At 41.5% G+C, this 16,991-nt stretch overlaps 1 protein-coding gene across 4 annotated transcripts in view; it reads left to right on the forward strand.

Annotated features, from left to right (window-relative positions):
- The first annotated feature begins 246 nt into the window (after positions 1-246).
- The window catches only part of LOC140214449 (uncharacterized), a 74,802-nt gene continuing 58,057 nt past the window's right edge, over positions 247-16,991 (forward strand). For 3 of the 4 annotated variants that reach the window (XM_072285806.1, XM_072285808.1, XM_072285807.1), the window contains exons 1-7: positions 249-398; positions 723-843; positions 5,607-5,768; positions 6,746-6,855; positions 8,607-8,740; positions 12,132-12,205; positions 16,903-16,961. In XM_072285806.1, coding sequence (XP_072141907.1) covers positions 5,663-5,768; positions 6,746-6,855; positions 8,607-8,740; positions 12,132-12,205; positions 16,903-16,961 — 483 coding nt within the window. In that variant the 5' untranslated portion in view covers positions 249-398; positions 723-843; positions 5,607-5,662. Of the gene's footprint in view, positions 399-722; positions 844-5,606; positions 5,769-6,745; positions 6,856-8,606; positions 8,741-12,131; positions 12,206-16,902; positions 16,962-16,991 lie in introns of all 4 variants that reach the window. The other variant, XM_072285809.1, reaches the window with a different exon arrangement.

The raw sequence follows: 16,991 nt of genomic DNA on the forward strand, positions 1-16,991 counted from the left end.
TAACAACGACAGGAATGCCCCGAAAACTGTAGATCTTACCGATCTTACCTAGGCGACACTGCCTAAAAAGCCATTCCTGCTGGCCGGATACAGTAGTAGTTTTCGGAATCCAAGTCAATCTAGTGTGGAGCCTGTGACGAAGCCTGTAAAGTTTACGCGGTAGTTTCGTTTATTGTTCAACTTATGTGAGCAGCAAGAACCAAAGATGACAAGAATACGTAATATTTTAAAATTTCGCTTACTTCAGACTCTGTCTTTCGTTTCAAAAGTGCAAGTTGTAAGCCAGCGCTGGTTCGTCTGGTTGGATCCGGTTTAATCTGGTTTCCAACAGGTGCTCATTAAAGGTATTAAAGGCCTACAGAGACGCCACGGGACGCCAATGTAGTGTCTGCTTCGAGGTGAGCGGTAAATTTGAGCTCTTCGCTGTTATTTGCACGAGAGACCTAAAACACGAACGTGATTACGGTTAAGATAGCATTTATAGCCGCAATTCAGAGCGTATCTTTGTCTACGCACCTAAAAAATTAAGTTTTTTTTTTGGCAATGATGACGCACCCGCGCTGTGAAGTTTCGTTTGAGTCTTCGCTAATAAAAGCTAGTAAGCTTCTCGTCATTTTTGCCTGTTGGCGGTCGAAGTGAAGGTGCACAGAGTAAAAGACTGCAAACCAGATGCGGCGTTTAATTACACAATGACTTTGCTAGCTAACCCTCTTGCCTTCCAGTGCCTCCGCCTACGGGTCCGACAGTTCGTCAGTATCGACCACGTACGCCACGTATCGTCTCGATCTATTCGGTCAGAATTCTCACATATCAGCGCTCCGCGACCCTATCCGTACGAGAACTGTGAGTAAACTTGAATTTTGTGTCATGTTCAGATCGCATGTGATATATCTGCAAAAGAAGAGACGAATTTCGCTCTTGTTGAGGCCCCTAGCTGCGGACGCAACAGAAGGGTCGGAGACGCTTTTGGTGCATCTTGCTGAGACAAAGTACCGCTGATTTTGCACGAAAGACTGACGTAAATCGAATTTTTTTTGCTTCAGTGAATGACATACGTACACATCGCACATGGTTGCGAATACTTAAATGTGCGCTAGACGCACCCATGTTCAGGTAAGTGCACGCGACTTGAATGCCCTTCTGCAGCTGAGTACAGGTACTACGCTACCTAAAAACTGTAGTTATCTGAATTCACCTTGAGTGTGAAACCAACTCACGCCCATTTCATACGTGAATTCTTCACACCTTGAATTTCTTTGTATACCTTTGCTCAGGATTTTACCTCTAGTTCAATTTTGCACAGTCATTTTGGAAGCCGGGATGCTTGTCGGGATAGCTTTGAGTGCGTTTAATTTCGTGCCGTTATTGCTTCCATGGTCATAATTTAAAAATCGATCATATAGTTGGAAAAGAAGTGCAGAGTCTGTTGACGTCGAAAGTGGACATACATCACCGATATTTATTTTTCTTTTTTTTTCTTTTTTTCTCCTGACAATATGAAGCAGGCAGGAGTGCATGTTCACATGATTTCTAAGCGCTGCAATCATATAATTGCTTTGATGGCTTTTACCTTCCTTAGCTTCTTACTCTGGTGTAAATGGTACGAAAACACCTGTGTACTTAGATTTAGCTGCACGTTAAAGAACCCCAGGTGGTCGAAATTTCCGGAGTCCTCCACTACGGTGTGCCTCATAATCAGAAGTGGTTTTGGCACGTTAAACCCCATAATTTTTTTACGATTACATTATCAGACACCATTTTCATTTAATGAAATATTACATAATAGCATAAGCCTTCGTCTGACATGTGAAGTACATGTAATTATCCTAAAGATTGTTTCTCAGCATATATCCAGCTCGATTTACCCCAGCTATGACAGTATATAGAATAAATCAAATGGACAATAAAAAAATTGCAGCTGCATTGCTCACTTATGTCACATTATTCTGCATCATGCTGCTTCGTATAGTTACACGCAAAACGTTTTGACATCACAGAATAATAGACCAAACAGTATACATCTTTTCATCATCATCAGCTAGTTTTATGTACACTGCAGGACGAAGGCCTCTCCCTGCAATCTCCAATTGCCCCTGTCCTGCATCAATTGATTCCAACTAGCGTCCACGAATTTCCTAATTTCATCACTCCACCTAGTCTTTTGTCGTCCTCGATTGCGTTTTCCTTCTCTTGGTACCCATTCTGTAACACTAAAGGTGCAACGGTTATCTAACCAGTGCATTACATGACCTGCCCAGCTCCATTTCTTCCTCTTGATGTCAATTAGTATATTGTCTATGCCCGTTTGATCTCTGATCCAAACCGGTCTCATTCTGTCTATTAACGTTATGCCTAGCAATCTTCATTCCATCACTCATTGCGTGGTCCTTGACTTGTTCTCAAGCTTCTTTGTCAGTCTCCAAGTCTCTGCCCCATATGTCAGCACTGGTAAAATGCACTGATTGTACACCTTCCTTTTCAATGATAATGGTAAGCTTCCAGTAAGGAGCTGACAATGTCTGCCGTATGCGATCCAACCCGTTTTTATTCTTCTGTGAATTTCCTTCTCATGATAAGGGTTCCCTGTGATTAATTGACACAGACTCTAGAGGCCGACTGGCGATCCTGAACTCTTGTTCCTTTGCCCGCCTATTTATCATTATCTTTGTCTTCTGCATATTTATCTTCAGCCGCACTCTAATACTCTCCCTGTTAAGGTCCTAAATCATTTGTTGTAACTCGTCTGCACTGTTGCTGAACAGGACAATGTCAACGGCAAACCGAAGGTTGTTGAGGTATTCGCTGTCTATCTTTACTCCTAAGTGTTTAAACAAATAAAATCACATTTAAGGTCATGGGTGATACGTAATGTCCATATTCTTTGATGTTTTCTTCGGGATTTGAAGCATGCGAACCTGATTGCGAAGTCATCTCTAATGTCAATGTGTACTTTTTTTTTCCCTGTTGATGCAATAATTTCTTTTGTTCAAATAATATCTTTTGTTCACTTTTGCAATATCATTTTTTTCCTATATTCTTTTTATTCATTTATTTGTACACATATCAGTACTACCAGCTGACTGCCCAGCCTTGCACACAAGCAATGTTGCTTATGCGGGCTGGATCTGTAACAATGACATGACTGGATGTAATAAAGATTATTATTATTATTATTATTATTATTTAATAGCTTGAATACTTCTTCTAAGCACGCAGTGAATAACATTGGAGAGATTGTGTCTCCTTGCCTGACCCCTTTCTTTATAGGTACCTTCCTGCTTTTCTTGTGTAGAATTAAGGTAGCTGTAGAACCTCTGTAGATATTTTCCAGGGTATATACGTAAGTGTTCTGTACCCCTTGATTACGTAATGCCTCTTTGACTGCTGGTATCTCTACTGAATCAAATGCCTTTTCGTAATCTATGAAAGCCATATAGAGAGGCTTATTGTACTCTGCGGATTTCTCGATAACCTGGTTAATGACATGGATGTGATCCATTGTGGAGTAACCTTTCCTCAAGCCAGCCTGCTCCCTTGGTTGACTAAGTCCAGTGTTGCCCTTATTCTATTGGAGATAATTTTGTAAATATTTTATATGATACTGGCAGTAAGCTAATGGGCCTATAATTTTTCAAATCTTTGACGTCTCTCTTTTTTGTGGATTAGTATAATACCATTTACACCAATCAGAAGCATGTTCCAAAACCAGGCTCTGCTGTCACCTGGCAACGACTTTGGGCATTTGTCATTAAACCAATAATTCAACCAATGTTAATAAACACCACAGTATCAGAGTAGCCTGCGTTGCCGTAAGAGCTGAGTAGTAGCTAGGCTGCTCACTGGCACAGTTAAGTTACGGCATCAGTGGTGAAACTTTGGTAAGTGTAGTTTCCAAGTTCTAATATGAGACATCAGGACATGCCGATGGTTTAATGGTAAGCAGGGTAAAGTGCAGGCAGCAGCAGAAAGCAGTTTTCCTTTGATATCTGTAGCTACAAGAGTGCTACTCTTACAGCTGAATTAAAATGTGCCTTGATTACTGTAGTGCAGCTATTGCTATGACAATGAGCAATAATCATAGCAATACACACGGTGATGAATATTTATTACAGTATACATTACGACAAGTGTGTCATATCGACATTCTTGTGGTAAAAGCATTGGCTTTCATTTTTATATTTTTTCTTGCTGGGGTGGAATGCGAGAATGCTTGTGCACTGTGCATTGTGTGCATGTTAAAGAAACCCAGCTGATCAAAATATCCTGGAGTCCCCCGCTACAGCATGCATAACGGGCCAACTTTTATGATGGTATGACAAAATACCCCAGTTTCAGTGCTCCTTTATGTTTGTTTTATTGAAACAAACACATATTTACTACAATTTTTCATTTGCGTACAGTTTCGGACAAAAGCAATTAAAAAAAATACTGTTGCTGAGCGATTTTTTTGTGGCCCACTTTCTTTGACCCGTCCATTATACTGGTTTATACCTGTGTGGCAGTGACATAAGCTGATACGCAGGGTATTCTTGTTTAATGATTCACAGAATCTTTAAATATCGCCTGTGGCATCAAACACAAGCCTACTACTTGAGCTGGACCGCTCTCTGTGGCAGAAATTGTTTGCAAGATAATCCAAAATGAATATTTGACAAATGAATAAAGGCTCACTAACTTTCAAATTAATTGTGGCACATATTGCAATTTACTAATTGTAGCTGGTGACTTTGGAATTCGTATCCACTTAGAATGAATCCTGAGGGTGACCCGTCTTTCGAGATATGCATTGCCCAAGTTTGTGATGAAATAATGCAGTGTTGGTCCAGTAATTTTTTAAGTTTAAATGCATGAAAAGACATTTTGTTAAAGAAGCGGAACAACAAGGCATTTTTACCTTAAGTTTGACAGTGCTTATCTCTGACCTTGTCGTAATTTCAAAATTCGATCCTAGTAGTTATGTCGTTTGGAAAAACTGGCTTCAATCGGTATATTGCAAAGCTGTGAAATATTGTTATAGTTCAGTCATGCACTTTGATTTCCATTGTATTGAGCTGCATTACTCTTTCTGTAATTCAGCTCAATAAGCAGATTTGTACTAGTTGCCACAGGGAATTTTTAAAAATACTGCTAACAATGAAAAAAAAAAGCACCTGGTATAACTGCATCTTAATCTGTGATAGCCGTTGCGTGAATATTTCAATAAGTGCGAACTTGGCAGAGACAAGAAATGTACTTGTGTACTTTGCAAACATTTTTGGTTGTCTGCGGTGCAGATCATTGTTGCTGCGACTAGTATATAGAGCAGATTGCCTGTTCTCAGCACCTGTACTGTACAAAGTTTATGAATGGTTAACAAATGGTCAGCATATTAAATTATCAAACAATTTTTACTATTTTTTACCAAATTCTAGTATTTTATTTCTTTCACTGTGGTCTTTTTCAAATTGTAAAGTTGGCAAGTTTGGGCATTCCTCATAATCAGTCTAATGTAATTTAAGTTTTTGCCTGCTGATGATGCTTTGCTTCTTTTGCCGCTGTGCAATGTTTGCATAATGTCAGGTCTGCTGTACATCTTGCTGAACCTCTTTTATGTATTTCTAAATCAGTGTTCCTCAAGAACCACCTAGTTGACCTGGCATTTGCTGCGCAAAAGCACCGAACCATGAGCTTGGGACCTGGCCAGCGCCGGAAAACGCCAACTGCTCGTGTCATGGGCTTCAACCTCACCCCAGAAGGGTGTCGTGAGCGAAGTGACAGGGGAGAGCCAGGTGAGAGCGAACAGTTAAATTTTAATTCAGCATTATTTCTTTCGTTACAAAATGTGTATGATACAGAAAGAGGTCCTAAAGTAAAAAATATGCAGATCCACCGCACATGTTGAAATCTGTCTGAAGCGAAACTTTCATGAAGCGATTAATCAATGCTATAAGTTAGCCCATTTCATTCCTGCATCCTTGGCATTAAGGAAACTGCCGCGCACTTACGTATCCTCGCGCACTCTTGCTGCACAATGCGACACACGCGGTGATCATATTAAAGAGCTAGCTGGCGTTGGCACGATAGAAGTATATGTGCGACTGTGGTTTAATAGCTCGTGCATCGAGTTGCTGTACTGGGAGACTGAGCTTCAATCCCACTGTTGGGCGTGTCATTCAATTTTATATCTTTCAAGAGTCATCTATTCACCAAGGCAGCAGCAGCAACCAGCAGCCTTGGTCAGGAAAGTCAGGGAGGATTCGCAAAAAAAAGCTCTGCTTTAATACTGTCAGTGGGGAGCTTCTGTTGAAAGATGTGTAAAATGAAGAAGGTATGTTTAGCAACAGAAATTTAAAACAGCTGAAAAATACATGTACAGGGCTGTGAATTAACTGCATGAGCACGACAGTTTGATAATAGTACATTGTGTGAATAATGAATCCAGCTTTAAATGGCTTTTTCAGAACCAGTGGCATGTTTGTGACTGAATTTCGCACGGAGCTGGCATTTTGCCCTCTATTTAGCGTGATACTATGCTTGGATACAGTACTCGCCTGTCTTCATGAGAATGTATCATGAATACACATTGTTTGTGGCGACGGCAGACAAAATGTGAAGATTATCCCAGCACTGGAATGATGGTGCCAGTCACGCTGGAACATGGTGCATGCTGTGTTCTGCCATAATTGGTTGGCCCTAATTAACATCACATAAAAAGTAATGTCTGCTTTTAAAAATATTTTTGTTCTTTTTGTTACCGTCAATGCAGGTGCAGTACTTGGAGAACCAGGTTACTCAGCACTCCAAAAATCGCTGCCCTCTAAGCTCCGAAAAGCTCGTGATGAGTTGCACGCCATTGAGATGGACCGGAAGTCAAAGGTGAAAGTCTAGCTTTTGGGTTGCATGCGGTAGAACCGCTGAGTAGACTTTTTTCCCAGTTTACTTTTCCAAATAAATACATGACCAGCAAATGTCGTCCATGCTAGTGTGCTTGATTTGCTTAATCTCTGGCAAAGCTTAAAGGGCTCCCTTTGTTTATATATTTGTTACCTACATTTCGCCCGAGGGCGTTATAGTGAGGGGTTACAACAAGAACGATAACAACAACAGCATTCTGTCTGCACGAAGTGTGACAGTGCTTTGCATCGAAGTGGTACAGACCCAAACGCATTGTTCATGGAACATAATACACAGTCTGAATATTACAGACCACTGCAAAAAACAAACAAATGAAGAAAGGTAACATACAAATGATTAAAAATGAGAGTTGCAGATAACTGATTCACAAAAGCACTACACTATGTGCATAAAACACACTATAAAGTGCAGAAATGTTCTGCTATGAGACAATGGAGACAACTAAACCGCTCTGAGTTCAAAGGCGAGCGAGTGAACTGTTCCTCTTTTGCCTTCGCTACCCTCTCCCTGCTTTTGTTCTTGCTTCCTCACTGCATGCTACTCTAGAAGGCACATGGGCACTACATCTGTACCAAATCCCACATTGGCACTCTGTTCACGTTTGAAAACATGAACTTCCACTTGTCAGCGCTCACCACTTTTTATCTACACGCTGTTGCTGCCGCACGCACAGTGCAAAATACACGAGATGAAATTGTGCACAACAAGCAAGAGAGGTTAATGAGGAGCAGCAGGAGTGCGATGAGTCGGAGGTGTGCTAGCAGACATATCGGAACTGATGTCTCTTGTATATGAACCAATTGACAGACTTTGATCATGCATAACCCGCGTGGTATCGCAGTATGTGAAGAAATATGATCTGCAATACCCCGGAGAGGAGTACACGACTGTTTTATTAATTAATAGAGGTGGTTTGGGGCTCTTTAAGTGTTGCAAGAATGAACCATCAGGAACTAATCTAACTTGTTCACTGTTCTTTTTAACTTCAATCTTTGGGGTACTCACCATCCTAACACTTTCAGATGCAGAAAGTTGCAAAATAACATTTTTGTTTCACCCTTTGTGATTGATTGGCATGCCCCAGCGCTGGAATGCCACCGCTTTCATAATGTTCGTGTTCTTGATCTCACTTTGTGTCTTTGTTTTTCTTCATTGTGTGGCATATCAGAAGCCTTGTAGACTGTTTTGGGGTACATCAATAAACAATTCAATATCGTGAAAACACTCTGCAGCTGTCTTGAATGCGATGACACCTGGACGGTAAAATTCAAGGTCACATCACATTGGTTTCATCGGAGCCCCTGTGCATGCGGAAACTATGTGGTTGCATGTACGGGAGTACGTGCTAAATTTAGTCATAAAAACTTTTCGTTTTAATGTTCGTCAACATCCCAAGTACCAGATATATTTCGAGCATGCAAAATTGTCTTGTGTGTGTAGAGTTGGTAACGACGTTTTTGTGAGTGGTGCATATCTAGATGGCTAACTTCGATAATAGAAACACCATAATTCGTAATTGATCTAGGAATAGGAGGTCGGAATTGAACTGATGTTTTTTGTTTCGTTTGTCTGAATTGTTTTGCACTGAATTTCCAGACGCCGTATATGGACTGCTTTAAATTTCTATGTAGTTAGAAACACGCTTTATCACTATTATGTAGTGGTAGGTGCTAATATCTGTATTTTTATTTCGCACTTTGTGATTCTTTCAGGAAACGGAGTTGACTTGCTACAAGGTCTCATTGAAGGAGAAAGCATCTCTTGTGAAAAGTCTCACATGCGAGCTCATTCAAGTGAAGAGCAGCATGGAAGAACAGGAGCAACGTTGCAAGGCAGCTGAGATAAGGTATCTGGCGTAGCATATGTCTCCTTTGCCTTTTATTGCAATGGTACTTAAATGGACACTCAAGGCGGGCTCATGTCACCGATGCTGACACTGTTGTGCTGTCCTGGTATCGATGGTACATACATGGACTGCGCATAGAGAGTTAGAAGGGGTCCAGTGATGGGCAGCGCATCTAGCTGCAGAAAAAGCTGCTAACGTGCTTGAAGAGCAATGTGGCGAGAGGGCTTTTGGATCTTTTTTTGCAAAAATATCCAAAGGCTCTAATTTATGTACAAGTAACACTACTGTGACGCGATGGTTTAGCTCGCCAAGAAAGCCTTGGATTAGTGATTCTTTATTACGGTCCATTAGAAAAAGAGATAATCTTCGTAACAAACTTAAAGTCCAGCCATTCAATAATGAGTTGCGATTGCACTTCCACACATATTCAGATGTTCTAATAGCCACTTTAAAAAATGCCAAGCGTAATTACTACGAAAATAAAACAAGAAAAAATGGAAGTGATGCCAATGAAACTGGCAGGTTATTAAAGAATTCTTAAACATTAATACAACTAAAAATCACATATCGTGTGTGAACCACGATTCTGCTAATATTACTGACCCTCAAGACATAGCTAATGTTTTCAGTGACCATTTTAGTATTGCAGACGGTAGTCAGCCTGATTCCACATTGGTTAGTTTTCCGCGCTGTTCTCATTCCTTTTACCTGTTCCCCACAACATCGCTAGAAGTATGTAACATTATCAATTCTCTTAAAACAACCGGTCCAGGCCTCGACTTGATATGCCCCTCTAGCATTAAGCTTGTGTCTAACGAAATCTTGCCTGCATTAGCACATATAGCAAACAGATTATTTATAGATGGCATCTTTCCTAATCGCCTCAAGACAGGTAAAATAATCCCAGTATTTAAAAAAGGTGACCATAAGTGCATGAGTAATTATCGTCCTATCTGCATTTTGTCTTTCTTTAGTAAGGTGATCGAAAAACTAATACATAATCGCTTAACTAAATACTTATCCAAATTTATTCTTTTAACTCCTGATCAATTTGGTTTTTGTGACAATTTTTCAACTGAACTAGCGCTTATTACTTTTACTGAGAGGGTTAAATTAGCCATCGATCAAGGCCTCTTAGTCGGTGCTCTCTTTATTGATTTCACTAAGGCGTTTGGTACAATTAACCGTCGTATGGCATTTCTGGGCCGTCTTTACAATTAATTCACAACTACCTAATTGACCGACAATATATAGTCAAAGTTAATGGTGTCTTCTCCTCATCAAAAACTGTGTATACAGGCGTCCCTCAGGGATCAATACTTGGGCTACTTTTATTTCTCATATTCATTAATGACTTGCCAGAAATATTAACACATGCGCACTGCCTTCTTTATGCTGATGACACCACTATTTTCGCATCTGATAAAAATTTATTCGCATTGCAGGATAAACTTAACGCTGACCTAGCGAATGTTCATTCATGGTGTGTAAAAAACAAGCTAACCATTAACCCATCTAAGACAACATTTATGGTATTCCATTCTTCAAAAACTTTGCACATTGACTCTATTGTAGTATCTCTAAATAATAATGTATTTGCAAGATCCGCATCTACTAAATTTCTTATAGTAGTTCTAGATGAGAACCTAAAGTTCCAGTGCCATATTCAATCACTTATACAAAAAATCTCATTTGGTATTCACATCATCACAAGAACTTGCTCTTTTTTTCAGCAAATCATTCTCATGTCTTTATATTACACGTATATACACAGTCATCTCTCATACTGCCTATCTTCTTGGGGTAATACATATGCCACACATCTTCATCAACTAGAAGTTTTGCAAAAGCAGGCATTACGATTAATTGCATTCCACTCGCATACATCTCCCTATGCTCTCATATTCCGTTCCCTTAATGTTTTACCTTTACACATGTTATTCAATCATAAGCTGTCACTACTTATGTTTTGTCTTATAAATACCAAGTTTAATATTTCAGGTTTTACTCGCTCTAGCCTTATCAATTATAACAACGCAAGATTTTCAGCACAACTCAATCTTCTCCTTCCAAAAGCAAGAACTAATTATGGGAAATTAACCCTCGCATTTTCAGGCATTTCTGTTTGGAATTCAATACCATCTGATATGAAGTCACCTACATTATTATCATTCAAGCGTAGAACGAAGGAGCATTTCACGAACACTCTATCTGATGCATAGTATAATTTAACGAACCTAGAATGAATTAGATTTTGTTCTGCTTTACCATTATGCAATGTACTGCTGAACTACCGAGTCACTGAATTTTGCCTATAATTGATACTTCTCCTCGTTGTTAGCTTTATGTGCCATTTATCGTCGTTTGAATTTTTGCAAGATATTTTCAAGATTTCTTCAATTATTTTTCTTCTTTTTAACTGTGTGATTATACTTGCGATATTTCTAATAGATTATTTTTCTCTCTTACCGTTTATTACCGATGATGATGTAGAAATTGTAGAATATATGACATGACTCACTGTTTGCCACAATCCTACTATCCCCTTTTGATGTCTTGTTAGGAGGACCCCCCAACAGTTTTTACTTCGGGACCTCCGAATGTGTACTTACACCCATTTTGCATTTCGTCAAATGATGAAGCCAAGTGGAAGAACCGTCGCGCTCTGCGCAGTCAGCTTTGCCGGAGCTAGGGCAGCGTTCTGAGAGAAGACGCACAAATGCTGAAACAGGCCACAGAAGGCCACCAGGCTGTGTTGTTTTGGTGGTCCCTCTACTTCATTGTCACATTATTAAATAAAGGTCCATTGTTGATCCTACAAGCATTATGAAATGCTCCTTCATCAGCCATTTTAGCCATGTGCTTCTGTCATGCTGGGAAGCCCAAAAGTGTCAACTAACGGAAGTCCTTGATGAATTTCTCCGAATCAGTTGGCTTCAAAGCACACTGCAAACACAGTAGGCCGACAAAAATATTGAGATATGTTTGAATTATCAGTGGTTTGACCAACACTGTGCGTGTTTTGAATAAGTAGTGTAAATATCTTCCCTGTAAATAGTGCTTAATCGATGTAACAATGTGCTGTTGCGCACCATGATAGGCACCTTTGTAACAGAAAACCAGCAACACAGTCACTGCAAAAGTGATCGGATCATATGTATATATGTTTTCACATCTGTTTATGTTGTACACATGGTCATGTGTATGTGCATGTGAATACATACAATATGCCACAATTCTCTTGGCAACCGTGTTTTGTCAGCTTCAGGCTATTCAAACCTCCGATAACTCGAAATAAAACAAAAGTTCCAGAAGTTTGAACTAACCTGAGCTGACAGTATCTAAACTTTTCTATGCAAAGGGGCTAATTTTTTCAATCCCTTACTCTCAGGGCTGCAAAACTGGAACTTGTGATAAAAAATAGCACTGTCGCTTTTCAAGAGGTGCTGAAAAAACTAACAAAGTGTGAGTATCGAAAGTTAACTGCACATTTTTTAAAATGTTTTGTGTGATGTGATGCTGGGTGCCTGCTTTTTGTGTGAAAAAGAAAACATTTCTGCTAGAGTCTGAAGGGCATCCCTCTATGTCAGTGGCTATTTGGCTTGCATCTAAGCTGGGTAATGAGTGAAGGTGGTAGACGTAACATTATAAAAGACGAAAGGTTGGCAGCATGGATTGGGGACAATACGTGGGTAGACTATAATCTAGTTGAAACTGAGTACCAAATTGTGAAACCTTCCTTATGAAGGAAGCTTCTATTGTGGCTAGGCATTGTTGTGTCAATTCTGAAAGCTTCCTCACCAAGACACCCTTAAAGGGACTCTAAAGTGGCACACTTAATCAGTCTTTACTGATTTTATAGTATACTTAAAAACTCAATTTTCATAAATTTCCTGTTATTGCAAAAGAAAGTGAAGGTATTTAGAAAACAGTTGTTCTAGTGGCATTTTTTGGTTGTTGCCAGGTTACGTAACACATTCACCTCATCTGTGGCATTTTTTTACATAATTTACATAAACAAAATTGGAAGAAAGTGTCCACACGTCTATGCTTCAATATATTAGTGTAATAAATATTTGGTGAGCTATTCCTTTTATAAATAAAGGTGCTTGTATGGGTCCTAAGATGGGCGCCCTTGAATCGAGATGGGTAAGTCCATTCCTCACCTTACGAGAGCACACCTTTCATGAGTACTGGCGAAGGGAGCTTTCGTAATTAGCTCATTTCTCTCATTGGTACTCCATAGTGAGGAGGCACGAAGGGCTCTTCACGTAAGTTTAAGAAATGGTTTAATAAAGAAAGGAAAGTCAGAATTTGGCCCCATCAGAACTGGTGTTTGATGGTAGTACATGTAGCAGATAACTGGTGGTCTGTCGGAGTAATGCATGGATGCCAAGTGACTGAACACAGTCAAGAGTAGCAGTGGCTTAGGTGGAGTTATGAGGTCAAAAATAGGAGAATGGTAAACTGGAAAAGTTGGTACCCGTTCTTTATTTATACTTGCGGCACAAAAGACGAAGGCTGTAAGAAACAGAAATGACAGGACCAACAGTGGCATGGTCCTGTTGTTTTTGCGTTAGAGTTCTTGTCCTTTGCTCCATATAATTATTGATTGCGAAATTTCTGTGGGGTAGTTATAGTTGGTATAAGACATGGGTACAGTTGCCGACCGATAAATCGGACACCGATAATCTGGACTTGCTCGGTAATTCGGACAGCTTTGCGGCACCGCCAGTGGCCCCATAGACTTAAGTGTAAAGATGACCGATATTTTGGACAGCCACTAGCTCTACATTCGATTATCCATACTCTGTGGCTGTAGTGTACTCCAACTTGGTCGCCATTATCTTCTCTGGCAACCTCGACGAGACACCAAGTATGGCCTCAGAGATTGCACACTAAACAGTAATCCCTGAGGCCTTGCTTTGGTCGCCGCTGTGTGCCTCTTAAATTTAACTGCAAATGCCAATCTTGGAGGCTTTGCCTGAATTGTAAAATTGCATCAACATTGCGATCATCACATCCTTTTCCTATAGACCAATTGCAGTCACACAGGTCCTTTATCGAATGTGTGCCCAAGTAGTATGACAAAGACTACAGAGCTGGGCTGAGCAGGAAGGAGTCCTGGGAGAGTTCAAGATAGGTTTTCGCACTAGGTGGCGTATAGACCCTTTTCATGCTTACAAACAGGCTTCCCAGAAGACTTTGAGTTAAGCCCTCCGGAAGAACACAAGTTACAATAGCCTATAAATTTACAGAACCTTCCAGCTGGTATCAGTTTTGCTATGAAGTTAGAATGTTCTACAAGTGAATTTTATTGTTCAGTGCAACAAAAAAAAAAAAGCCCGTACATGAGATCGACACATGCCACACTTTATTTATATCTGAACACATCAAGAATATGTGCCTACAGTAAACTATGTGCAAAATACTTCAGTTTTCTTGGCTAACTTGACTGTCAGAAATGCATGACCGGAAGTTTTCTGGGGTCATGAATGCACTGCTGCCACAGCGTGCACAAAGAAAAGGTCTATAAAAGGCAATCTGTTTGTAATAACCCAGTGCATAGAAATCTCTGAGCTGACCCAAAGCCCGTTGTATGTGGCATTTCTGGACCTTAAGAAGGCATATGATAGCGTGCATACGCCCATCCTCTGGAGGATATGGCAGGAAATAGGCCTCAGTGTAGCAGATACTCAGCTGCTTGAGGCCATGTATACTGATTCGATGAAAAGGATGGAATGGGGCGGTATCACAACAGATCCCATCGCCATCAAACGGGGACTTTGCCAGGGGTGTCCACTGTCCCCACTCTTGTTTATGGTTTACCTGGTGAGTGTCACCCAAAGGTTTAAGGTTTTGCAGTGCAGTTTCACACTGCAACACATGGTATGGGGACAGCAGGTGGTTGTGCAGATACCTGCATTGATGAATGCTGATGACATTGCTCTGCTAGCGGGCAGTGCGGAAGACCTGCAGAGGCAACTTGGTGTATGCGGTGAGGTGATGAGTGATCTTGGCCTAAAATTTAACCAGGCAAAGTGTGGGGTGATGCGCATGGAGTCTGGAGCGACCTGTCGTGGCTGAGTGGTTTCTGCAAGGCAGCAGTGTGCCCTTGACAGACGTGACGAAATACCTACGTGTCTACCTTAGTGCGGGCCGAAACCATCACCTCCAGCACAAGAAGCAGATAAAGGCGAAGGCAGTTCGCTGCAGAGGGGTCTTGGGTAAACAGGCTCTCTGGTCATTCAATAGGTAAAAAGTGGTGAGGGGCCTTTAGAAGATGGCGGCCGTTCCGGGACTCACTTGGTGGCAATGCGGTGCTGGGCTGCGTTTGTCCTCTGGAACGAGGAAGTTCCTCGAGAGGTGCCAATGTGATGCTGGCAGGTTGCCCTGGGTGTGCAGAAGTACGTAGTGGTGGAGGCGATCCAGGGTGAACTGGGATGGTCTACTGTCGTAGCGAGAGGCTGCTGCCAAATTTCTATTTGAACTGAGGCTTTCTCGGTTACTGAAGGCCCATCTTGCCCGCCAGGCATGGACGCATGCCATCTATGCCGGTTGCTCCACCCATTGGAAGAAAAGAACACAGAGCCTAGGTGACCGGTACAGCCTTCTGACTGTCAACCTGACAGCACCGGGGCCGCACAGCGGACACTCTGCTCTGAAGGTTCGCGATATGGTGCGGCTCGCCGAGACTGCGGAGTGGGTGCTAGTGGCCAGGAAAAAGACGATGCTGGAGCTATATATTAAGAAGAAACAGTTTATCGAAAAAGAAGACTGTTATGATAACTCCTTAGGAAGCAGGCTACTGGCAGAGGTGCGCTGTGGTGACCTCGGGACGCAGGCGTGGCGTGCGAGATTCACGGCCAATTTACAGACGGAATGTTTGCAATGTGGGATGGTAGAGGAAATGATCCAGCATGTAGTGGTGGGATGCACCAGTCTCCTACCTGACGCCATCGCGGACTCCCTATCGGAGGCACTCGGCTTCAGACGGGATTGTCACAGGCGGAAGTTACTCGAGACAATCAAACGCCACCTAGAACATTGATGGCTTTCTAATATGATGTGCCGGCGGTGATCATTTGGATCGACATTTGTTGGAGTGGAAAAAGTTGTTCTTTTATTTTTTTGTCTGGCTTGGCCACGCAGTACACCTTATGGCCTACCAGTTTCGAAGGGCGTAATTGTAATCACTATCACCATTCTGGCACCCCCACACATGGCCCACTATTGCCAGTCTGTTATAAATGTGCTTGTTTGTTTAGTCTGCGTTCCAGACAGCGCTCTGCTGGCTCCAAGAAGTCTTTCTCATTAAGTTATATATAGGCAGCATCAAAGGAAGGAAGGAAAACTTTATTTGGTCCTGCAAGTAGTGATAATGAACCACTAAGCAGGCCGCTCCCACGTCGGGACCGGAAGGCCAAGTCTCACGGCCATGTCGTGAGCCTGCTGGACAGCCCAGAATTGTTCATCCAGGTCCGGGCTGCGAAGTGCAGCCTCCCACCTGGACGCATCCTTCAAATGGCATCAAAAATGCCCTCGCAGTCCAAATGAGCCCGACTCCACAACTGAAGAGGCTGAATTGCCATCTACCACAACGAGCTCAAATGTGGTCATCATTGATGACCTGCTATTCCTACTGCCGTTAGATTTGAAAACTTTGCAGACGTCGACAGTGTGGTTTCGTTGTGTGCCGAACTGAACAGTGATGAAATAATTGAGCAAGTTCCCCCACTGTCAAACAGCGACTCTAATTCGGATGATGATGTGCCATGTGCTCCGGAGCCTTCCACATGTGGGTCTGACTCAAGCCTTTGCAGTCGTTGCATCGTTGTACAGCGAGAAAAAACTGGTAGAAATACAGGTGGACTTATTGCATGTAAGTGGAAGTGCGTGCAGCAACGCATCAACCACTTTTTCCTTGCACATGGGCCTTAATACATAAATGAAGTGACCTTTTTTGAACACACTCGTTTTTTCGGACATTCTATAGTTTGGCCTTATTTACAATCCCCGTGAAGTCTGAATTATCGGTCGTCGAATGTAATTACAGATCTTTGAGAGTGCCCTTTGCACTGTCATAGACTTAGATAAACTAATTATGAGTGGTGGTAATGTCTCTTCTACTTTCCTTTTATTTTTCTATTTTTGATGGCAAGACGAAAAAATGGAAGACAGACTGATGGAGGAGATAAGGCTGTTGGAAGACTGCGGCAATGTACGTATACTAACTTTGCTCTTTAAATTG

This window comes from Dermacentor andersoni, unplaced genomic scaffold (assembly GCF_023375885.2).
Source record: "Dermacentor andersoni unplaced genomic scaffold, qqDerAnde1_hic_scaffold ctg00000044.1, whole genome shotgun sequence".
Classification (NCBI taxonomy): Eukaryota; Metazoa; Arthropoda; class Arachnida; order Ixodida; family Ixodidae; genus Dermacentor; species Dermacentor andersoni.